Source organism: Ictidomys tridecemlineatus, chromosome 11 (genome assembly GCF_052094955.1).
Source record: "Ictidomys tridecemlineatus isolate mIctTri1 chromosome 11, mIctTri1.hap1, whole genome shotgun sequence".
Classification (NCBI taxonomy): Eukaryota; Metazoa; Chordata; class Mammalia; order Rodentia; family Sciuridae; genus Ictidomys; species Ictidomys tridecemlineatus.
This window is the reverse complement of record NC_135487.1, coordinates 68,988,003-69,012,994: the sequence shown is the minus strand read 5'-3', so window position 1 is coordinate 69,012,994 and position 24,992 is coordinate 68,988,003. Positions and strand designations below refer to the sequence as shown.

Here is a 24,992-nt window from a genome sequence, read left to right as displayed (position 1 = left end):
ATAACAAAACATGAAAAGGAACAAGCAAATATTGATGAATTTGACTACATTAAAATTGTAAACTTGTGTTAATCAAAAGTTACAAATACAGTGAGAAAAATCAGCTAAGGCTAGAAGAGATTTGTAATATATAGAAAGTGAACAAATATATATAAAAACTTTCATGTAACTCAAAGAAAGCGGAATTCAGGAACCAGAAAATCAAGCAGATATATCAAGTAACTATATGAGTAGATGCTCATTTCTCCTTAATAACCAGTAATGCAAATTGAAATCAAAGATAACATCATTTTGCTCTCATGGGGTAAACATATTTTAAGTTCAATAGTACCTAACATTTCAGAAGATACAGAGTAACTGGAACCCCTATGCATTTGCCATGGCAATGTAAATTGGCAAAACTACTTTGGAGAATGATTTGGCAATGTCTAATATAGTATATTGAAGATATACATATTCTGAAACCCAGCAAGTCAACTCTAGGGTTTATAACCTAATGAAAACTCTTAACATAGATACATGGAGGTATGCACAGGGTGTTTATAATATATAACACATTATCTATATAACAAAAAGTTAACCATTAGAAAAGTGGTTGAATTATGATTTGATAATATAGAATCCTATAACAGTAAAAAAAATGAGAAGTGTGTTAAAGACTCCCTGAAAAACTGAAAAAACAAAATGTTGTATTAAAAATTTTGGAATAATGCATAAAATATGATACTCCTTATTTTAAAAGGTGTAAAATAGTGACATATTGCTTGGGGATACTATAAATGGAGTTAAGAAATTCATAGTATTAATAAACAAAGTCAGAATGATGATTGTACTGAGTGGGGAGGAAGATGATGTGTTTGGAAAGGTATATGTATATATTGGGGCTTAATTATATATACATATATTGGTCCTATTTATTAAAGTGGGAGGTAAGTTCATGAATTTTCATTGTATCTTCTAATTTCTTTATAGAATAGTTATATAGAAGAGTTACATAGAATAGTTAAGTATACTATTGCATGATTTACTTTAAAAACTTGTGAAAATTAATATTTATTGAGCTGTTCATTAAAAGTCTAATCCTTTCTAAATTTTACATGCATTATCTGATTTAATCTTAGTAACTCTTCAAAGAGGTTTCATTGATCCCCTTTTATCTGGGAAGAAAACAGAGACCTTTAAAAATTAAATAATCTGCCCAGTGTCCATATAGCTATTATAGTTATTTAGTGCCAAAGTCATAATATGAAGCTGCTTGTGTAGTCTGACTTTTTTAAAGTTCACTTATTCTTTTCAGGGTTCTGAGTTCACAGTAGCTCATAGAAGTGTTAAAATGGATTCATTTGGGTCTAATTCTGTATAGAAGATTTATCAACTTTTTTTAAGTCCTTATTAGCTTCAAAGAACTCCTCAGAATAGTGCAACTATCATTTCTACCTCTGGATGCAGCTATAACTACAGCAATAGAACAAAACTGCTCTGGCCTCTAAACTCAGTGAGGCTAGAAGAGCATTTGCTTGGGAGCACAGGGCATGAGTCATTTCCTTAGGTATCTGTTTATTCGTTCAACAAATATTTATCAAGAGCCTACATAGCACAGTGGTAAACCACAATTTATTTCTTTCTACATCATTTCTGCAGATTGCCAAGCTTTGGGGACACAAATTTGAAATTTCCATTCTCATTTCCAACTAATGAAAGGAATGTTGTGATTAATTATTTGCCATTTTAGAACATCCAACCTGGCTCAATATGGATCACACTTAAGCCTACTCATTGTTGATCTGAAAATTCATGTGGCGTAACACTTTTTTAATTAAAAAAAGTATATATTAAAATTTTTTCATCTACTTTTGACAAAGTACCAATTGAAATGAAAATATTATTTAAACAGTAGTCTTGCTGTATTTTCTCCTCTTCCTTTTTTTTTACCTACAGATCAAAGAATATTTCTTCAAACTTCCATACTCCAGTGAGATTTTGAGATTTTTCTTAACTATGCATTATATTTTATAATCTTATTCTTTCAAGATTCTGAATTCACAATAGCTCATAGAAATGTTAATATGGATTCATTCGTGTTTAATTCTCTTCCCATTAATTAAAATAAGTGTATTGAAATAAAGTAATTTTTTTACTACACAGTTTAGTTTTTCCTATCTTGGCAGGTTTGTGTGTGTGAATTTTATAGTTGGTCACAGTTGTGCTTTTTAATCACTGTGAAAAGTAGCCCTTTTTTATTTAGTGTATATTTCAGTACTTATCTGATGTAAGTATTCAAAATTCCACTCTTTTCTTTAACCATTTATTTCTTTCTATATATTAAATATTCAGGGACCCGAAGGAATGATAGGAACTCCAGGACAAAGAGGTCGTCCAGGAAAAAAGGTAATGTTTAAATATTTTTTAGTATTTTTTTCTTCTTAAGGCCCAGAAATTCATAGCATGCTATAGTATTTTGATTTGCACTAAATATAAAATTTATAAATTTGGTGTTTAAAGGCACATTTGTATAAATTAATATTTAATTCCACTTAGAAATATATGTCACTTTTCTTATTTGAAAGCAATTTTCCAGTTTGGAATTTGCTTTTTTAAAAAAATATTCTTTTTCCTTGGTCTCTTGTTTTCCAAAAAATCTTTTATAGATCATAGGTGAAAAATAAAAAAGATAAAATGAAAATACTCTATCATTTGTGCTATTTGATAACGACTTTAGTAAGATATTAGAGGGAAAAGATTATAATTGTTTCTGGATTTTTATTAATGTGTTTTTCTAAATTGAAAAGATTAGTGATTGATTTTATCTTTCTCATCCAATAAGAACCACAAATTCAGAATATTTTTCAGTTGCTTACTTCATATTTTACTTTTTAACAGTTTACATATTTGTAAAATTCTAATACATTATAATGAAAAATTCATCTTTGTATGGGACCGATAATTTGTTCAAATGTTGATAAGGTATGACAACAGTTTTCACATTAGACTGTGACAATTCAGAATATATTTCTCATAATCAACCAAATCACACCATATTCTAGTTCCCAAAGTCCAGCTCTTGCTTTTTTACAGATGTACACCTACTCCATTATTCTCAAATTTTTGGAACAGTGGAAGGGATAATTAAGAAATAAATAAACAAATGAATGAAGTAAATTTTAGTTGCCATTCGTGCCCATGAAAATAATACCAATATTGAAGTCTCTCTCATTAGATATAATATTATATCCAAAATCAGCATTGAGGCTGGCAGTGTAGTTAGCAGTGGGGCATTTGCCTAGCATGCACAAAGCCCTGAGTTTGAGCCCCAGCACACCACACACACACACACACACACACACACACACACACACACACACACACACACATCCCTTTACCTTTTCTTTTGTGTCTTCTTGAATATCAATAACAGGAAAGGTTGATTCCCATGTTCATAAAATGAATAAATACACTTAATGTTGTTTAATAGCTGTTGTATTTTGGTGCTTAAAGTGAGGGACACTCAGTATAATGGGAAACAGAAGGAAACCAGTTTTCAGAAGAATATAAAATGATATTTTGAAGGCATAGTTAACCTAGTGAGTAATGATCCTACATGTGTAGAACTGCACACTGAAGCCTTTTTTACATGAAACTGACCTTTCAAATACTGAAATTCTCTGTGGAAACAGACTTCTCATCATCTGTGTTTCCTTATAATAATAATATATACATGTGTACAGATACATGTGACAAAATTTAAAATTAAAAAGTCGGTTGTTTGGAATTCAACATGAGCACCAGATTTCACCTGATTGGTTGGTTGAATTTAATCCTTTTAAAATCCTTCTTTTTCCAAACTTACTTACATTTTTCAAATAACTTGTATGGTGATGGTATGTTTTTATTTCTAGTGGTGGTCTGTAGCTAAGTTAAAAGAAAGTTGCCATTTACAGAATTTTTTGAATGTCCTCTGAAGTCTCAAGTATATGATATAGTTAATTAATCTAAGTATAATTTTTTTTACATTCTCTCATACTAATTTCATCCACAGGGTGATAAAGGACAAATAGGACCCACAGGAGAAGTTGGAAGCAGAGGTGCTCCTGGACAAATTGGGGAAAGTGGTCCTAAGGGTGCCAGAGGAACTAGAGGTGCTGTGGTCAGTATTTGATTTGTTTCCAGAACTGAGTCACTGTGGGTGGAAAAGAAATGTATCCATGCTCTTAAAGCTTCATCCCTTGATTAACTTTACAGAGAAGGCAATAGTTCCATTGAAAATAATCTATCTCCATGGGATGTGGAGAATTGTAAGCATTCCACAGTACTTAAATGGCTTAGTGGTTTCTGGACATGAGAAAGGAAAAGGGAAAAAACTGAAAATGGAAATAAAATAAGAAATGAGGTTTTTTAAAAATTAGATTGTAATTCCTAACCCAAGTAGGAAAGTTTATATGACTAGCACTTAAAATCAGGATTTAATATCTGTATAAAATTATGCTGTCATGGTTGACAAATTGCTTTGAAAATTAGGTTTACTTGAAATGAGTGGGTTTTTTTTCTGTGCTTGGATTCTTCATGCTTTATCTGGAGATCATTTTTTCTAACCAGCTGTGATAAATCTTCATAACATCTCTATCTTAATCTTTTGCATAATTTTGCATGATGCTGGGAACAAATGTAGCATAATACTTCTGTACTTATAATAGCAAAATTATAAAAATTATATTGGTGGTATATTTTGGATCTATTCAAAAAGTCACAGCATGAAAGAGATGTAAAATATCTTTTTAAATTATCAACTTTAGTCTTCTAATGTTCATAAACTTAAAAAAAAATTCAGGTGTATTTCCTTGTCTCCATTTAAATGTAATCAATGCTAGACACTGAACAGGCCTTTCAGAGACCATTATGTAATCCATTTGTTGTTGAGGAAGCCTCAGGTTCATCTTAAGTATTCTATTACTTACTAATATCTTATTACCCCAGGCCTTTCCTACTCCCTTATATTTCATTTATTAATATTTCTCTGTCTTTGACCTATAGGTTAAAACCATTATATAATGTGATTAATTTTTAACAAACATAAAAACTGATACATCCAAAGAATATTGTCTTCAAAGTAGGCTCCTACTTTGGATTTTTGACTGTAAAAGTATTCACTTTTACAATTTCAACACGCTATTCTGAAACTCCTTTCAAAGAGGCTTTACCAAATTTACATTCCCACCAACCATGTTTGCCAATCGGATAAATGAGAAAATTATATCTCATTTTTCTATTTTCATTTCCCTGATTACAACTAAGTAACTTGTACTTTTTACCTACAGAAGTTATCTACATGTCTACATGTTTTTCATTACGTGGTTGTCTTTTTCTTACTGATTTGATTCTATCTATGATATGTATCTTAAATACTAATATAGTTTTGGTGAATATGGTGTAAAATGTATTACAGTGTTTTCACTTCTGTCATTTATCTTTTAATTTTGCTTATGATATCTTTAGCCATACAAAACATTTTAATTTTTACATTGTCAAATTTATTAATTTTTTTCTCTACAGTTTTGGGGTTTTATTTCTTCATTAAAAATGTCTTTCCTACCTAAAGTGTATAAAAATATTCTTATCCTAATGCTTTTATAGCTTTTCGTTTTAAACTCTTTGAGGCATGGAGTTTATTTTTGGTATGAGTTGTAGATGATGAATTTTCTTCTTTTCAATTTGATACATAGTTGTCACAATTTTATCTATTGAACAGTTAACTTATTTCTCACCTTTATGAAATAATGCTATAAACTAAATTCTCAAATAGTCACTGGTTTGTTTATATCTCTCAAACTGATAGTCTGCTTCTGAGTCTATACTATACTGTTTTATTTACTATATTGTTAACAATATCTTTTGAGATCTGTTAGAGCAAGTACTCCATAACTGATTTCCTCTTTCATGTGAACTTTAGAACCAGCATTAGTTTCCTCCAAAATTGAATTTTTGTGTAAAGAAGCTATGTCTTTCCATTTACTCATACCTTCTTATACATACTTTGAGAAAGTTGTATTTCCTTTACTCTGTTCTTACAACTCTCTTTTAGATTTTTTCTTAGCTTTTTAATAAATTTTGTTCTCATTGTTAATATAATCTTTTTCCTTTATGTCATTGGATTGGTAAAAAACTATTTTCATATTTTGATCTCATACCCACTTTAATGAATTTAGGTAATTTTTATGGAATCTTTAGGTAAATAATAATATCACCTTCCTTTATTTATTTTTTTGACTTATTACATTGCAAAAAAATCCTGAAATAGTAGTGAATAAAAGTCATCATAAGGAAAATCTTGTTCTGTGCCTATTAGTAAAAATACGACTAATGCCTCATTTTCAAGTATTCTTTGAATTTTTTTTGGAACATGCTTTTATTATTTTAAAGAAATTTATTTCTATTCTTAATCAGAGTTTTAACTACAAGGAAATGTTAAATTTTCTTAAATACTTTTATAACATTTGTTTAGATAATCCCAGGCTTTCTTTCCCTTGTTAATATAAGGAAATTCATTAATGGATTTCCAAAAGTTGAATCAACTATGAATTCCTAGGATAAATCTAACTTAGGTATGTTTGTATTCTTCTTCTATTATTACTGGATTCAATTTGCTACTATTTTATGTAAGAGTTTTAGTTTCACTTATTGCATTTAGTTATCTTAAGAATTTTTCAGGAACCAGGCAAAATGGCATGTGCCTACAGTCCCAGTTAATAGGGATTCAGAGGTAGGAGGATCACTTGAGCCCAGGAGTTTCAGACCAGCATGGACAACATAGCAAATCACTGTCTTTAAAAAAAAAAAAAAAAGAAAAAAAGAAAGAAAGAAATTTTGCATCTGTATTTGTAAACAATTTAGGCCTTTAGGGTTTTTTCTTTTTTTAATATATAGTATCTTTAATTGGGTTTGAAAAAATTTAATGTCTTATAAAATGATTTTCTACATTTTTCTGTGTTCTCTAATGGTTCAGTAATGGTTTAGAACCATCTGCTCTTCCAACTTCCCCTTATCTTCCCATTATCTTCCATCTTCCCATTAAAAAGATCTGGGCTGTATATTATTTTATTAATAGTAGGTCTTTGCCTATCAAATTTTCTTCTTGAATAAATTTCTTCAGGTTCTTTCTAAAAATATCTTCTATCTAGATTTTCAAATTTAGATCAAACTTGTATTTTCTATTTTCTTCTATCTGAAATTTTAGAGCTAAGGGTATAGCTTATTGATAAAGTTCTTGCCTGGCATGTGCAGAGCCCTAGGACTGATTCCCAACACTGCAAAAAATCACAGTACAAAAAAAAAAAATTCCTGAGGTTATTTCCAAATTCTCTTTCCTGATGCTATTTTATTGTGTCTACTCTTATTTCTTGATCATACTTGCAAAAATTTAGCCATTTTATTAGTCAGTTCAAAGAATCTACTTTATTTTTTTACTCCACTCTTTTTCTGTTTTTGTTTTTTGCAGTATTGGGAATTGACACCAGGGTGGCACTCTACCACTAAACTCTCTCCAGCCTTTTTTAAAATTTTTATCTTGAGACAAGGTCTTTCTAAGTTGCTGAGCCTGGTCTTAAACTTGTGATCTTCCTGCCTCAGCCTCCCTAGTTGTGGGATTTCGCTTTCTATTTTAATAATAATTTGTGCTTTAATTTTATTTTCTTTCTCCTCTTTTTTTGGGTTTATAGTTCTTTTATCTATCTTGTGGAATTAGTTTAGTTCGTCTGTTTAATTTCTTTGAGGTCTGTTATAAACTACAACTGTTATATACTAAAATTTTGTAATTTTTTTTTCCATAAGTACGGAGTTCTGTGTATTTCTGTTAGATCAAGCTTGTTAACTGTGTCACTCAAATCCTTATAGCTTTCTTACTTTTTTCCTTACTATTTGATTCCTTGATCTCTGAAAGAGGTTTTTGAGGTCTCCCCACCCACTTACTTTTTTAGGGGTTGCATATTTTAAAAATGTATTTTTAAATACCCTAAGGTTCATGGCTCATATTTTTTTATGAGTCACATATTTTATTTTTCATTGTAGTGGCTCCTATCTACCCAAACTTAGAGTCAACAGCAGCCTTTAGCTGTAGCCTTTTTGGCTACAGCTCCCACACTTATTCATTTAATCTCTAGGAAATTTTGGCTGTCTGATACCCAGTACAGGCAAGGAAGTAGAAAGACCTTCTGACTCTTTCCCCAATTATTAAACCTGATCCTATCCTGCTCCTTTAATTTCTTGATTTCAGAGTTGGAAACTTCCTTCCTTGAGACCATTTGCACATCTGTAACAATTTTCTTCTTTGCACATTTTCAGCCCTGTTTTCATATCTCAAATCACAAATTTTGGTCTACTGATGATGTTTAGTTAATTGTCTTCCAGTATTGTTATTACAAATAAATTTTTAAAAAATAGCGCTCTCTCTCTCTCTCTCTCTCTCTCTCTCTCTCTCTCTCTCTCTCTCTTTCTCTCTCTCTCTCATTTTTAGAATCATTACTTTTGCTTTTTACAATTGTCTATCTTTTCACTAGATTAGGGGCATTTACTGATTAGTCTTTAATTTATATGGTTTCCTCATCTGCAAGATATTGATAATAAGTAATTATAAGATTACTATCACATCACTATCTCTACTTTAACAACTTTGACCAAAACTAAAACCATATTTATCAAAGGATATGAAAACATCTACAAGTATGTAGTGTTCTCCTGCACCTCACAGAAACATGACCACTTTCCAATATTTAGTGATACACAATCTTGGAGAGATACAAACATTTCCAAGAATTTTCTGGGGACCATCAGTATTATGACAACTGGAAATATTTCTTTTAATATGATTAAGCACATTCATAGCAGAAGTAAACACTTTTTTATAGAACTTCTGTGGTTCAAATGAAAATAAAGGATAAAAATTGAGGCAGGAGAATGGCGAGTTTAAAGTCAGCCTCAGCAAAAGCGAGGCACTAAGCAACTCTGTGTCTAAATAAAATACAAAATAGGGATGGGGATGTGGCTAAGTGGTCTACTGCCCCTGAGTTCAACCTCCAGTACCCTCTACCAAAAAAAGACAAAACTTGTGTGTGGGGGGGGGAGCGTGTTTTCCCATTTCAGACTAGGTAGAATTTCAGACCATGAAATTCTAATGGTAAAAATGATTTAAACAAACATCTGTTTCCTCTCTTACTAATATTTATTTTGATTTTTAGGGCCCTTTAGGGCTGATGGGACTTGATGGAGAATCAGGAATTCCAGGATATATGGTAATCATTTCTCATTAAAAATATTCACACATACACCTTTATATTAAAGATGACATTCCAAATATGGAAAGTAAGATTAAATCTTCCTGATAAAACTTTCTAACATTTAGTTCTAATCCTCCTATAGAGTGAATTCTATTTTTCTTTTTAGAGTAGCACAATATCTAACAGCATGGGCTTCATGGCATTAGATAGAGCATATACAAATGACATAGAGAATATCTGCTTACTTGTCTTTTTATAGGGCCAGCAAGGTCCACCAGGACTCTCTGGGCTCCCGGGCCCTAAAGGAGAAAAGGTGTGTGTCTATACTGATATTTTAACTCTTAAGTAAGATGTTGACTTTATTAAATTTTCTGAAATAATGCATAGAAATATTTTCAAGGAATAAGAGAACAACTTTTCAAATTAGAAATTCTGCAAATTCCAAAACATTATAAATATCAAGGAGCTAAAAGTTAAATAAATTATTAAAATATCTTCTGCATATTATTTCAAAATTAGGGTGAAATAATACATGTGAAATGCTTTGTGAGCTGTAGTCCTATAAAAATAAAATTAATTATTTACTGAAAGAGATTGGGAGACTCTAGATTACATGAGTTATTATAGTACATTTATATTAAAATATTTTAATGAGTTGGAAATAATTCTAACAGTGTTTTTGATTTATGATATCATTAAAACTTGACATATTGAGAAAATTCCCAGCATGCTTTTTATATAATTAAAACAAATGAATACTTTCAAGAATCATGCACAAGTTAAAACTGTGTATAAAACATTATATGCTTCATTTCTTAGGCACATTTTCCACTTAAAAAAGATAAAACCAAATTGCATATTTTCTAACTTATTAAAATAATAGACTATGTATTTATAAATGTTATTTCATTAATTTGGTTTGGTTGATAAATCATTATTTTCATTTTAGGGTTACCCAGGAGAAGATAGCAAAGTTCAAGGACCACCTGGGCCTCGAGGTGAACCAGTAGGTCTTTTTCTAAAATATCTTGACACCTCAAGATGAAACACAGTAGTAGATTCACAACACCAGTCTCATCTTTTTGTGTGTATGTTGCTGGGTTGAGCCCAGGGCCTTGTGCATGCAAAGGCAAGCACTCTATCAACTGAGCTATATCCCCAGCCCAATCTTATCTTTTCAAAGAGTTTTATTTTGCTAACTTTGCAAGGTTAGATAGAAGAGCAGTATTTGCCATCATGAAATATAAATAACGTGAAAGTCTTAGATATGAAAAAGATGCAGATCAAGTACTTTTTCCTAATATGTAGATTTGAGACAGTAACTTCCAAAATCTAACTTTCAGCATTAAATGCATTGTAACTTTATGCAGAAACTGTCCAAAATTTATATACTCTGTACTTTTATAGCAAATATTTCTCTAATTATCAAATTCATATTGATTTCTAAAGTATTAAAAAATCTAACCTATATACTTTTGATAATAGTTAAGTGAGTTCCAAACTCTTATAACAGGTTACTAGAACCAATAATCTTTAAAGATCATGGGTCTATATTGTAAGGACTAACTATAACCACAGTTTTTGAAAAGTAGCTATTATTAGTAGCTTTGATTACCTGAATAACTATCTCTGTATTCATGTTGATTAAAACAATGTATAGTAGACATATGAAAATGAAATGGGTACAATAATGCTTAGGACCCTGAAATAAATATAACTGGTTTCATTTTCCATTTTCCACATAGTATCACTGAAAATAAAAGAATCCAAAGGCAAAAGATCAGAATATGTGGTTACTCCTGGCATTTCAGTTTGGCTCTTTGACCATGAAAGTTGCACTTTGTTTTAGAAGAAGGAAATATTCTAGAATTTTTCTGATTAAATCAAGCCATCTTACATTAGAGATGAACTTCTCTCTACAAATATGTAACTTTCTTTATCAAATATATTTTAATCTGTCTAAACCATTAAGAGATAAATAATGCAAAAATTTAAAAGCTAATAGAAAAAATGGCAAGTGGAGTATTATAGTGCTTTCTTTTTCACAGATTTAGGTATGCCAGGATCAAAGAATGTCAGCTACCATATAATAAATACTTACGTATTAGAAGACTATTACAACTATGCTGGTTTTATCTAATAAAAATGAAACAAACATAAACTAAGAATATACTAAATAATTAAAGCAGAATTAGACAGTATTGTCTTTACATTGTGCCTATCAACTTTATCTACATAGGAATAAAAGCTCACAATGCTCCATAATAAATTATGTAGCTTTGTTAACTAATTTCAATTTATTCTCTTTAGCTGATAATTTCTAGTATGTGATAACTAATGTTTTTTAATCATTTTAGAGTACATAGTTTGATAGTTTATTGTATAAAATTTTCACATTAAAAATAAAAAAGTCATGGAGTCCAAGTTTATTACATTAGTTTCTGTCTCAAGGATTAAAGTTTATGAGTATAATTTTTCTTAAATTAAATGATGCCTTGAGAATTAAAAATTTCACAGATTAAAGAATAAACCCTGGAATTTCCAATGAAGAAAGTAAAGTAGATTAATTGTTAAGATTATATTTAAATGATCTTTAAATGATCTTTTTTAATTTTTAATTATAACTGGTTTTTCAGTATTTTTTCTTACAAAATCATTATGAGATTCTTTTTATGTAATTCAGCACTTAGCATATTTTAATGTTGTTGGTATCGTTGAAATTCAATCTTTTGATTATTTAGTGAAACAAAACAAATTATTATACATTGGAGTTTATATTTTTGTCAAAACACTACTTGTATTATCTGTATTTGTGAATGCAGCTATGAAATTGATCATTTTTGTGTGGGGTTACTATAGGGTCCAATGGGGGAACAAGGAGAGAGAGGAGAGCCTGGAGCAGAGGGATATAAGGTAATTACTGTCAGTTATACACTGTGTTTCTAAATTTAAATAGGCTTCTCTGTAGTTTTACTTAGTTTCATAAAAATAAGCACCATTGAGATGATTAGTAATGTCTTAAATTTGTAATCTTAGAAGTCTAGCTCTATTTTGTTACATTTTCTTAGAATCATCTAGTTCTTTCTTTTTTTTAAGCATCAGAAATTTATTGGTTGCTCAAAACATTACATTGATCTTAACATATCATATATCATACATTTGTTTCAAATGGGATATGAATTCTTATTATTCCCCCTTGTACAGATTGCAGAATCACATTGATTATACAGCCACGTTTATACATACTGCCAAACAAGTGTCTGTTGTATTCTGCTGCCCTTCCTATCCCCTTCCTATCTCCCCTCCCCTCCCCTCTTCTCCCCTTCCCTTCCCTCCCTCTACCCCTCTACTGCTGCTTTTTCTCATCATTCAGATATCAGCTGAAATGTTCCTGCCTGAGAGGACTTTTTACCTGCCCTATTTTAAATAGATATATAATGATTATTTTGTATGCCCTACCTAAAACAGATTTATAACTCACTTTTGATTATATTATCTGATAACTTTCATGATATATAGTAGTGTTATTTTACCACTTTTTTTTATACATTTGTTTCTCTGTTTAATCTATTTTCATCCACCAAAATATAAGATTTAGGATACTAAGAATCTTGTCTCTCTTTCTCATTATTATACTCCCAATTTCTAGAAGACAAAGTTCCTGGCATATATTAGGAATTCAGTTAAGTGTTGTCAAAAGGGTAGATAAATATCTTTGTACTCTCAAGACTTAAATTAATTCTTAGCCTCTTTCACTTCTTAGAAGGATTTTGTAAAACCAACTTCATGAACTAAAATTAGCTGTGTGTAGAACTTTTTCTAGAATCACATTGGTATTGAGGATGTTTACTTCCAAAAATCTTATTTGTCTTTTGTAGTTTAGCTTAAACTCCCCTTTCCCCTGACACTCTCCTTTGCCCTGACTCACTCTAACTGTAATCTTGCACTCTTGCATAGTTCTCTAATATTATTTATATGTTATTCAACACAAATATTTTACCATCTACTGTTGCTCTTGTTGTTATTATTTCTAATTGCTTTTTAATGTGCTCCCTAGTTTGGATAGGATGCCTTTCCTATACAGCATCTAGTTTTGAACCCTGTGTATAGTAGTCTTAATAATAAATTGATAGGTTAATTGATCTATCACATCCCTTTCTCGAGATAAAATTTCTGTGGTCATTTCTGAAATACAAAATTAGATTAGCCAGACTAAATTGACAAACTGTAATTGTTATTATTAAACTCGTTTTCTCAATTCATTTTTTGACTGAATTATTTCAGTAGCTTTCTAACTATATTCTGTCACCAGTCTTAGCCTTCTCAAATCCATTCTCCACTTAATTTGTTCTGTCACATGAATCTGTTTTCCATGCTCTCTCTCAGAATGTCCTCACATCACTGCCCAAAGCACTCATCCTTCAAGATTGAACTTATCATCAGTTTCATTATAAAATTCTAAGTTTCCCTTGACAGTGTAACTCATCCTACCACTAACATGATTAGACAAAAGTCACCATTTCCCATAAACTCTTTTGCATGATTTTATACAGTTAATTTTGACCATAACATAAAAATGGTTATTGTCAGTTTTTACTAGGATGGATGAGAATAGTTACAGTGAAGCTCTTAGATAGTTAAATTGTTTTTGGTGAGATTTGTTTAGACTTCACAAAGCCAAGAGAGCCAATTGGCTATTCTGGGATCATTCTGAAAAGGTCTCATTTCTATTACAGACAAGTATAATAGAAAAGTCATAATTAGCTATGATAGTTCTGATTTTTGTGGTTTACTCATGTGCACATTCTCACTTCATGTTGAAACTGCAGTATTTTATACCACTTCTCACCCAAAGCCTGTTTGATAAGTCACCCACAAGAAGTCATATTCACTTGTATCATGTCCCCTCTTGATTGTCCTGATGCTGTTACTGACTTTACTCATGTTTTACTGCTGAGAGTCATGTGCAGTAATGGTTTTCTCTTTAGTGTGGCCATTAATATATAGAAAGCTTTCCAAACTAGCATTTATCTCTTGCCACTGTTCACTTTCTTAAAAGATTCATTTTCTTTATCAGGAAGTTGAAATTTAAAATTTAATTGCCTTACTTTATGCAAACAAAAAAAATTTGCATTGACCTTTATGTGAGAATATTGTTATCCCGTGTATGCAACCTCTTCTTGTAGCCCAGAGAATATGAGCCTCATAACTGTCTAAGGCATTCTTTCTGTAACATACAGAAAATAGGAAGAAAGGAATCTTATTGAAGAAGACAATAGAGAAGGGGACAAAGGAGATTTCCTGCAAATTCTTCATTCATAACTTTAATTTGACATGCCCCTAGGTTATTGCTAGTTTATATTTACACAGTTAAAAAGGGAAATGTGGTAGGTCAGCATTTCTTCTTAGGAAACCTAGAGTGATGACAGATTGCTGAATTTCAGAGTCATTTGATATTTCTATTGCATGCAGTATCTGCTTCCAGTCTTCATCCCATTAACTCTACTGTTTAAATGACTATGAATCTAGTATGTAAAAATGGAGACCAATATGAACTTCCACAGGGAGAATAGGTATTGTCTATACATTTAGCCCTCTACTTTTACAATATCAACCAACCACAGATTGAAAATATCATTTTTTTAAAAAAATTGCATCTGTACTGAACAAATACAGACTCTTTTCCCTGTGATAATTCCCTTAAAAATACAGTATGATAACTATTTATGAGGTATTTACATTGTCTTATAAGATACAAATACTCTAGATATGATTTAAAGTAGGTGGGAGGATGTTCACAAGTTATATACAAAAACTAAACCTTACATAAGGAATTTGAGCATTCTCAGATTTTGTATCCTGGAACTAATCCCCCTAGGATACCCAGGAATGGTCATATTAGTTTCCTGGGGCTGCTGTAACAAATTACCACAAAATGGATGGTTTCAAACAGCAGAATCTTTTCTTTCAATTCTAGAGAGCAGGAATCCAAAATTGAAGTGGGTAGGGCACACTCCCTCTAGAGGACCTAGGAGAGAATCCTCCCTGCCTATTCCAGCTGTGGGTAGCTGTCAGCACTCCCATCGCTGCATCATTCTAATCTCTTTCTTTGTCTTCTCTAGGCCTTTTCCCCTGTCGTCTACCTTCTTCTGTATCTATTACAAACCTACTCATTAGTGGATGTAAGGCCCACATAGACATCTTTTGGGGAGGCCATCATTCAACTGATAACATTAACTCAAAAAAAAAAAAAAACAGAAAGAACTCTATACTTTTTCATTATAGTATATCATATTCATCAAAATATCTAGCACCTATTATGTTCTACCTCATTTTCAAGAATTATAATCTCTATGATATTTAATTGAGTTTGCAATATTTCACTGCCATTTAAAATTAATAGTACCCTCTTCTCTAAGTTACATGTCTCAATTTACTCTGATAATATATTCTTCTCTATTCCTAGGGTCATGTGGGTTTACCAGGACTAAGAGGTGCCACAGGTCAACAAGGGCCCCCAGTATGTTTTGAAAGCATTTTTTGTAATTCTGGCATTTTAAAAAATTAACATCAAAATAACTTATTACCTCTGCTTTATATATAATTTCTGTTTTTGTTCCCATTAAAGGGTGAGCCAGGTGAGCAAGGTGAACAAGGACCAAAAGGAGAGAGAGGATCTGAAGTAAGTTGAAATTGCCTAAGATGGTTTGCAACACTTATTATTTATTGTTAGCTTTAGAAAGCAGGGGCACAAGGATTTCCTATTAATTATAATTCAAATAATCATTCATCTCTCCTGATCTGGGATCACTATATGCCTTTAATAGGGTATGTATTGATAATTGTACTAAACATGAGTATTAATTTATATATTTTGACTGTTACTCAATTTATTTTTACTTGCAGCCTACTCTTGCTCTATGAAAGTTGTCCCACATTCATAGTCTTTTGGATGTTTCAAACAGAAATACCTGCATTGTAGAATGAAAAAATATCAGTCAAACCTATTTAGTTGTTTTAGAGATTTTAAAGAAAAAAATTATTCAGTAATACTTGTGAAAGCATTATAATGAAGACTTTATTCAGAACTTTCACTTTTGGTATTGGGGCCACTGTAATGGGATCTTGCAGTGGGGTACACAGACTGGGCTCAACTCTGAATACACCACTAACAAGTAGGAATTTATAGCCAAACAACAAGGTGAGAGGTCAGTGAATGGAAAATTACTAAGAGGAAACATCATGAGAAGGGGGATTCTGGCTAAACCAACCTAATAGCATTCTTGCTGAAGACAGACTAGCATGATCAGACAACATTTGCAGGATGGTGGAGAATGACACCTGATTATGTATCAAGGGTGATCAGATATTGAAGGTGGGAGGGGGAACTTGCTAAATTGACCAGCAGGTTTCTTTGCGAAAATTGAATTTTATATGTGTGTTTTTATGTGTGTGTGTATACGTGTGTGTGTGTGTATGTAGATGCACACAATACCTTTATTTTCTTTATTTATTTTTATGTGGTGCTGAGGGTCAAACCCAGTGCCTCACACATGCAAGGTGTGTGCTCTACCACTGAGCCACAACCCCAGCCCCATGAAAACAGAATTTTATAAGGAAGTGAATAGGGGGGCCTGAGAGAAGGTTCAGGAGTCTGACTAAAATCTGGCCAATCAATCTTTATCAAAGGGTAAGAGTTAAATAATAGTTTGATTATATAACACAAATACAAAATTGATTCAAAAGATTTTTACCATAAGACACATCAATTATTTGTAATAAAGCAAACTAAAAATCCATTACTTAAACTGAATTTAGCCTCCCTTTCCCTGTGCCCTCACAGACATTGCCTAAACATTTTGTAACACCTGGCTTTTTCATTGGCACCATCGATTCATTGCTCCTTGATTTTCATGGCGTTCTAACTTCATATGCAATTGCTTTAAAATTAAATTCTTAAGAAAATGCGCTCTAATTTAATAATAAATTAGGTGAGAATAAATTTAAAATAATGAATTTTCTTTATTTTCTTCATCATGTTTCTTCGGATTTGTTAAGCAGTCTTCACTTAAACTTGTGTTTTCCACTTATAGGAGAAAGTAATAAAATGGGATTCAATCAGATATATTGAATAGGCATTCACAGACCTAGAAACCTTTCAGAATAGTCTTGAAATCTAACCAGTAACTTCCTGTCCAGTTCCTTAATAAATGAGAATTAATAAATATTTAATAAAAGTATCCCACTAAAGACAAGCCTGAATAAGAAAAAAATCAGAAAAAGAAGACTGTGGCCATATTTATTTAGAGTTTTAAAATTCTAAAATGGAAAAAGTCATAGAAAAAAACTAAAACTAGAACACTGCTACTTCTGTTATGTCACTCCCTTATATTTGCAATAGGTGCATAAGAATGCAGGTGCTCTCTATAGTTTGATCCTAAAATGTCTACTTATAATTAATACTTTCATATATGTAATGTTTTCCTTTTCCTTTCTGACATGTTATGAAGAAGAAATTCTCTGATTCTTATTAGTATCTTTTAAAATTATGCCAGTGAAAATCAAATTTTCTTCCCTAACAACTACTTCTCTAGTCTGCATGATCAGCTCTCCCTGGGTGCTGGAGCTGGGCAATGCTGCCATACAGCCGAAGGGCACATTAAAAATGCTCTTAAACCAACCTGCACAGGACCGAGGCCTAGGTAGGCCCGAGTTCATTCCGCCACTGGCAGACATCCACTGGACCTCAGGCTATAGCACAGGACCCAGGGTCATGAGTCCACCCACACATACACACTTGGGAGTCCAGGCCTAACCCACTGCAGACATCACCATAGCCTTCCCCACACAGTAGCCTCTATCTTTCAACAACAGACAGGGTCTAAAATCAACTGCATTTCAGAGCAGGCATTCCAAAGATGGTGTAAGGTCCACCCTTTCAGCCCCATCTCTGAAAGATGTTGCATCCATCTTGAGACACCTCCATGCTATCTCAATATATCTCCACTGTTGCTGTCACCCTTTAGTTGAAGTAGCATATATGTAGGGATACCTGCACAGTCTGGAAGCCCAACGTCAAGGTGAAGTACAGATAATCTGCACAGATACTACAGGAATATAGGGTAGAAACTATAATGTCTCAGATCCACACTGCAAGAGAGAAAGACACTTAGACAACATGAAAAAACAAGGGAGGAAAGTACCCCAAACAAACTAGGATACTACAATAACAGAACCCATGAACAGCAAAGTTAATGAAATGTCAGAGAAGGAGTTCAGAATGTTCATAATTGAAATGATCTGTGAATTAAAGAATGACCTCAATGAACAAATATAGGCAAAAATTGATCAATTCAACAAAGAGATAAGAGAGCAAATACAGGTAGCAAAAGATTACTTCAAGAAAGAGGTAGAGACTCTTAAAAAAAAAGACAGAAATCCTTGAAATGAAGGAAACAATAAACCAAATTTAAAAACTCAATAGAAAGCAATACCAACATACTAGATCACTTGGAAGAAAGAATATCAGATAATGAAGACAAAGTATACAATCTGGAAAATAAAGTTGACTACACAGTGAAAACAGAAATAAACCATGAACAGAACATCCAAGAATTATGGGATAGCATCAAAAAAAAACAAATCTAAAAGTTAATTGGGGTTGAGGAAAGCACAGTGTTTCAAACCAAAGGAATGCACAATCTCTTCAATGAGATAATATAGGAAAATTTCCCAAGCATGAAGATGAATTGGAAAATCAAATACAAGTGGCTTACAGGATACCAAATATACAAAATTACAACAGATATATACCAAGGTACATTATAATGAAAATGCCTAATATACAGAAGAAGGATAGAATCTTAAAGGCTGCAAGAGAGAGGAATCAGATCACATGTAGGGGAAGACCAATTTGTATTTCAGCAGATTATTCAACCCAGACAGTCAAAGCCAGGAGATCCTGGAACAACAACAACAAGCTCTGAAAGAAAATGGATGCCAATCAAGAATCTTATATCCAGAAAAAGTAAGCTTTATATTTGAAGTTAAAATAATTTACAACTAGAAAGCCTGCATTACAGAACATCTTCGGTAAAATATTCCACAAAGAGGAAATGAAAAACTGATGAAAATCAGCAAAGAGAGGTTTTACACTAAGGGGAAAACCAATCAAAGAAGAAGCCAAGTGAAGTTAAATACCAAAAATAAACAAAAATGACTAGGAATACAAATCACGTCTCAATAATATCCCTGACTGTTAATGGCCTAAACTTACCAATCAAAAGACATAGACTAGCAGGTTGGATTAAAAAAAAGAAGAAGAAGAAGATGATGACTCAGTAATATGCTGCCTCCAAGAGACTCATAGGAAAAGGCATCCACAGACTGAGGGTGAAAGGTTGGGAAAAATCATACCATTCACATGGACTGCAGAAGCAAGCAGAGGTTTCCATCCTCATATCAAATAAAGTAGACTTGAAGCTAAACTTAATCAAAAAAAAGGATAAAGAAGGACATTTTAAACTCCTAAAAAGAACCATACATCAACAAAACATAACAATTATAAATATATATGCCCCAAACTATGGAGCATCTGCGTTCATCAGACAAACTCTTCTCAAGTTCAAGAGTCAAGTAGACCACAATACATTAATTCTGAGTGACTTTAATATACCTCTTTCACCACTTGATAGATCTTCTAAACAAAACTGAACAAAGGAAATATAGAACTCAATAATACAATCAATAACCTAGACTTATCTGACATATGTAGAATATATCATCCTTCAAGGAGCAAATACACATTATCAGCAGCACAAGGATCCTTCTCTAAAATAGACTATATATTATGCCACAAAGCAACCCTTAGCAAATACAAAAAGTAGAGATATTACCCTACACTCTATCAAATCATAATGGAATGAAACTAGAAAACAATGATAAAATAAAAAATAAAAGCTACTTCAACACCTGGAGATTAAATAATATGCTACTGAATGAACAATGGAGTGCAAAAAACATGAAAGAGGAGATTTAAAAAATCTTAGAAGTAAATGAAAACACTGATGCAACATACCGAAATCTCTGGGTCACTATGCAGGCAGTTCTAAGAGGAAAGTTCATTATATGGAGTTCATTCCTTAAAAAAAGAAAAAGTCAACAAATAAGCAACCTAACATTATATCTCAAATCCCTAGAAAAAGAAGAATAAATAAACATCAAAATTAGTAGAAGACAGGAAATATTTAAAATCAGAGCTGAAATCAAATTGAAACAAAAGAAGCAATTGAAAAAATTTACCCCCCAAATGTTGGTTCTTTGAAAAAATAAATAAAATTGACAAACTCTTAGCCATGCTAATGAAGAGAAAGAGAGAGAAAACTCAAATTACATAAGTGATAAAAAAGGAAATATCACAACTATCACAACAGATTACAGAAATACAAAAGATAATTAGAGATTATTTTGAAAACTTGCACTCCAATAAAATACAAAATATCGAAAGCATCGAAAAATTTCTAGAGTCATATGATTTGCCTAAATTGAATCAGGATGATATACACAATTTAAACAGATGAATTTCAAATGATGAAATCGAAGATGCCATCAGAAGCCTACTAATCAAGATAAGCCCAGGACTGGATATGTACACAGCTGAATTCTACAAGACTTTTAACAAATAACTAATACCAATACTTCTCAAATTATTTTGTGAAATAGAAAAAGAAAGCACTTCCAAACCCATTCTATGAGGCCAGTTTCACCCTGATTCCAAAAACAGGCAAAGATACATCAAAGAAAGAAAACTTTAGACCAATATCTCTAATGAACATAGATGCAAAAATTCTCAATAAAATTCTGGCAAATTGAATACAAAAACATATCAGAAAGATAGTTCACCATGATCAACTGGGGTGCATCCCAGGGATGCAAGGTTGGTTCAACATATGGAAATCAGTAAGTGTAATTCATCACATCAATAGACTTAAAGATAAAAATCATATGATCATCTCAATAGATATATAAAAAGCATTTGACAAAATACAGCACCCCTTCATGTTCAAAACACTAGAAAAACTATGGATAACAGGAACATATCTGAACACTGTGAAAGCTATCTATGCTAAACCCCAGGCCAACACATTCTAAATGGAGAAAAATTGAAAGCATTTCCCCTAAAAACTGAAACAAGACAGGATACCTTCTTTCATCACTTCTATATAACATAGTTCTTGAAACACTGGCCAGAGCAATTAGTCTAATGAAAGAAATTAAAGGGATATGGACAGGAAAAGAAGAACTCAAATTAGCACTATTTGCAGATGATATGATTCTATAACTAGAAGACCCAAAAATTTCCACCAGAAAACTTTAATAACTAGTAAACGAATTCAGCAAAGTAGCAAGATATAAAAACAACATCCATAAATCAAAGGCATTTCAATGGCACATCAGTGACAAGTACTCTGAAAGGGAAATGAGGAAAACTACCCCATTTACAATACCTAAAAAAATAATAATAATACCTAGGAATCAACTTAATGGAAGAGGTGAAAGACCTCTACAATGAAAACTACAGGATTCTAAAGAAAGAAATTAAAGAAGACCTTAGAATATTGAAAGTTCTACGTTGTTCTTGGATAGGCAGAATTAATATTGTAAAAATTACTATACTACCAAAAGCACTGTACAGATTTAATGTAATTCCGATCAAAATCCCAATGGCATTCCTCATAGTTGGGAGGCCAACTCTTGATCATATCATTGCATGGTATAAAGAAGTCTAAAGAGCTCTCTGAAGTCCCTTTTATAAGGATGCAAATCCCATTTACTAGGGTTCTAATCTCAAGACCTCATCACCTCCCAAAGGCCTAACATTCTAATACCATTAGACTGTGCCATTAGGGTTAGGATTTCAACACGTGAATTTGCAGGGCACCAGACATTTAGCCCATCACAGTAAGTGTTTTATATTTTATTGATCTATATGTACTTAACCCTCCATTGTAAGACTGGTGTTTCTTGCCATCCTACTTTCTGTTTGTTATGGTAACAGTTGTAATAAGGCACTCTTCCTGAATGGAACAGCTGAGACCATAGTCTTGTTATGGGTTAAATACTCCTAGTGTTCACGGATAGATATTGCCATAATTGCCTTGCTATCATTAGCAAAATACACTTTTAAAATATTTCTCATATTTACAGTGTTCTTTAGCATTATTCTATTATAAGCTGCTCCAAGTCTGAATAGCATTGTTTTTTTAATGATGATTGGCCCACAGATGTAGATTTCAGAGCACAATATTTAACTCTTCTGAAATTATCTCCAACATAAGGATCCTGCCAAAATGTAATTGATTTGTAATAATATGTGAATTTTTTATCTTCATTTTATTATTTGAATGTTTGTAATAAGATGCATATATCTGTGATATACTAAAAGGATAATTTCCTTTGTATTCTTTATAATGGAAACTTAACATCTGTTCTGAGTGTTCCTTCTACCTGATAGTAGAAACCTGACTAGTGGAAATCAAATCAATCAACTGCTATTAACTCTGCCTACTCAAATATGTAGCATTTGATTTGGAATATCCCCATTTACTTTCTTCTCAAGTTTGTAGTAACATTCAGAGTTGAAATGGTAGGGAAAAGGCGTGAGAGGTAACCTTAATCTTCTGTTATCATCCATTCACAGTAGCATCCACTGAAATGTACATCATCCCTTTTGACCCCTAATTGCCCTTATCCCATTGTGTTGGCAGCTACCCTGACCCTCCTGGCAGAAGTTCTCTGACCCATGTCTGCATGCACAGCTATTTTTCATCTTAGTCTAAAGCAAGGCCTCCTCAGATAGGGCTCTCAGAGCCACACCCTTCTATTCTTGGCCACAAGGAAATAACACTCTGTTGCTCCTTCCATAATGTTAGGTGTTTGGGGATCTCAGAGAGATATTCCTCTGTTTTACTCATCTCATGAAGAAATGTGTTGCTGACACTATATGTGTCACTATTAGTGCACTCTATGTGGAATTCTCAATAAAGATTTTAGTAGCCCTGGGTATCATCTTTGTGCCCAGACCCCCAAAATAATCTACAAATATTATTGTCTCTATCTACCCCAAGGCTTGAGGGCAGGATGGAACAAAGGGTTCTGCTCATGGTCCCTGTCAGTGTCTAACAGTCTTAGTTCTCTTCTGTTTCTCTTTTTCCCTTTTTCAAATTTGAATATTTTTATATTCTCTTACAAAGGAAAAATTCTTATATTTTTATAATTATTCTTAGTCTATTGCTTATGGCATGAATTTTATGACTTGAGTTCTTTATAACCCTTTTTTAAACACTAAACGGTAGACTATTAATATTTAAGAATTAGGCTTTTGTATTTTAAAAGCTCAGTTTGAAACTGAAATTATATTTTTATCAAACTATTACCCAAACCGTGGATTTCACTGGACCATTTTGAAAATTCATCATCCAAGCACAATTCTATTTTGAAAATCAAGTCTAGGACATATTTATCTGTTTGCATAAAAAGAAATGCTGTGAAGGAAAAACATGCTGGTTAACATATTTAAATATTACCATCATTCGTACCATTAAATGTTATTGAAATAAGAACTTTTTCAATATGTTTAAAGTATTTGCTTATTTTATTTCTTTATTGTTTTCTGAAAGACATATTTAACTCTAAGTACCATATTTTCCAGAAATCCTATATACTTCAACTAAACCTAGGTCACCAGTAACCCATTTTCTGGTTTCCCTACCCTTAGAAAGATTGCATTACTGATTTTTAAGGCAAATAAAATTTTTCAAGGCTGAAAGTAGAATACTTGATGGATATATCTCCTCATTATCAAATTTTTTAAAAGTTGGGTTTCTAATTTCATATAGAAAAAGCTGTTTCCTTTGTGATAATATATACTGTTTCTTCTAAAATGTCTAAATTCATTTTCAGAAAATATAACAACTTAAATTGGTTTTCTTTATGTGTGCCTATAATTGTTAAGTTGACTCTTTGGCACAATTTTTCTTTTACTTTTAAAAACTTAACATCCCAGGTAAAATTATCCTGTTTGTGAGAACTTTTGATGATTTCTGAGAAGTGTATCTAATAATGACAATAATTCTTTTTCTTTTTGTATACTGGATCACTCTTTTCCATATTTTTCTTCTTAAAATAATTCTGGGATATCATCAGAACAATGGAATGATTTGCAAGGGCAAAGTTCCTAACTATCCTGGCAGACCAGTTACTGCTGAATCAATTATGATTTAAAACAGCTCACACATGGAAAAACAAACAGTTCCATGGGAAACAGATATCTGTTCCTTGATTTGCAAGTATGTTCTTTGGGCTTCCAGAGAAGTACATTTTAGGCTATTGGTTCATGCCCCTCACTATAGCATAAGTGCCTTGTTATCAGAAAGTTTGCCTTTGCATGCCTAGCACATAATAGAGTCCATGAAACATGATACTTCAGAAATGATTACTGAATTTCGCTTTTTTCAAAAGGGAATAAAGGCTCTGCCTGGAAGTGGGGACTTTTACTTGTAAAATTATGTTTTAAGTTCCTCCGTTATTAACTATGATTTTAGTTTTAAAGTTCATAGAATTTGTGGCTAAAAGAAAATTCATAGGTGGTATGATCAAATTCACTCATTTTCAGATGAAGAAACTAGCTCCCAGGGAAGGTAAGCAGAAATTTGAGTAATGTACAATTTA

General features: G+C 32.1%; 1 protein-coding gene across 4 annotated transcripts in view; it reads left to right on the top strand.

Moving 5' to 3' along the window:
* Col24a1 (collagen type XXIV alpha 1 chain) overlaps positions 1 to 24,992 on the top strand; it is a 378,847-nt gene that overhangs the window by 274,279 nt on the left and 79,576 nt on the right. For all 4 annotated transcript variants that reach the window (XR_013427880.1, XM_078026639.1, XM_078026638.1 and 1 more), the window contains 8 exons: positions 2,335 to 2,388; positions 4,037 to 4,144; positions 9,225 to 9,278; positions 9,523 to 9,576; positions 10,213 to 10,269; positions 12,123 to 12,176; positions 15,730 to 15,783; positions 15,892 to 15,945. Coding sequence is in view for 3 of the 4 variants with exons in the window: in XM_078026639.1 (XP_077882765.1) it covers positions 2,335 to 2,388; positions 4,037 to 4,144; positions 9,225 to 9,278; positions 9,523 to 9,576; positions 10,213 to 10,269; positions 12,123 to 12,176; positions 15,730 to 15,783; positions 15,892 to 15,945 (489 nt within the window). In the remaining variant the exon portion in view is untranslated. The remainder of the gene's footprint in view (positions 1 to 2,334; positions 2,389 to 4,036; positions 4,145 to 9,224; positions 9,279 to 9,522; positions 9,577 to 10,212; positions 10,270 to 12,122; positions 12,177 to 15,729; positions 15,784 to 15,891; positions 15,946 to 24,992) is intronic.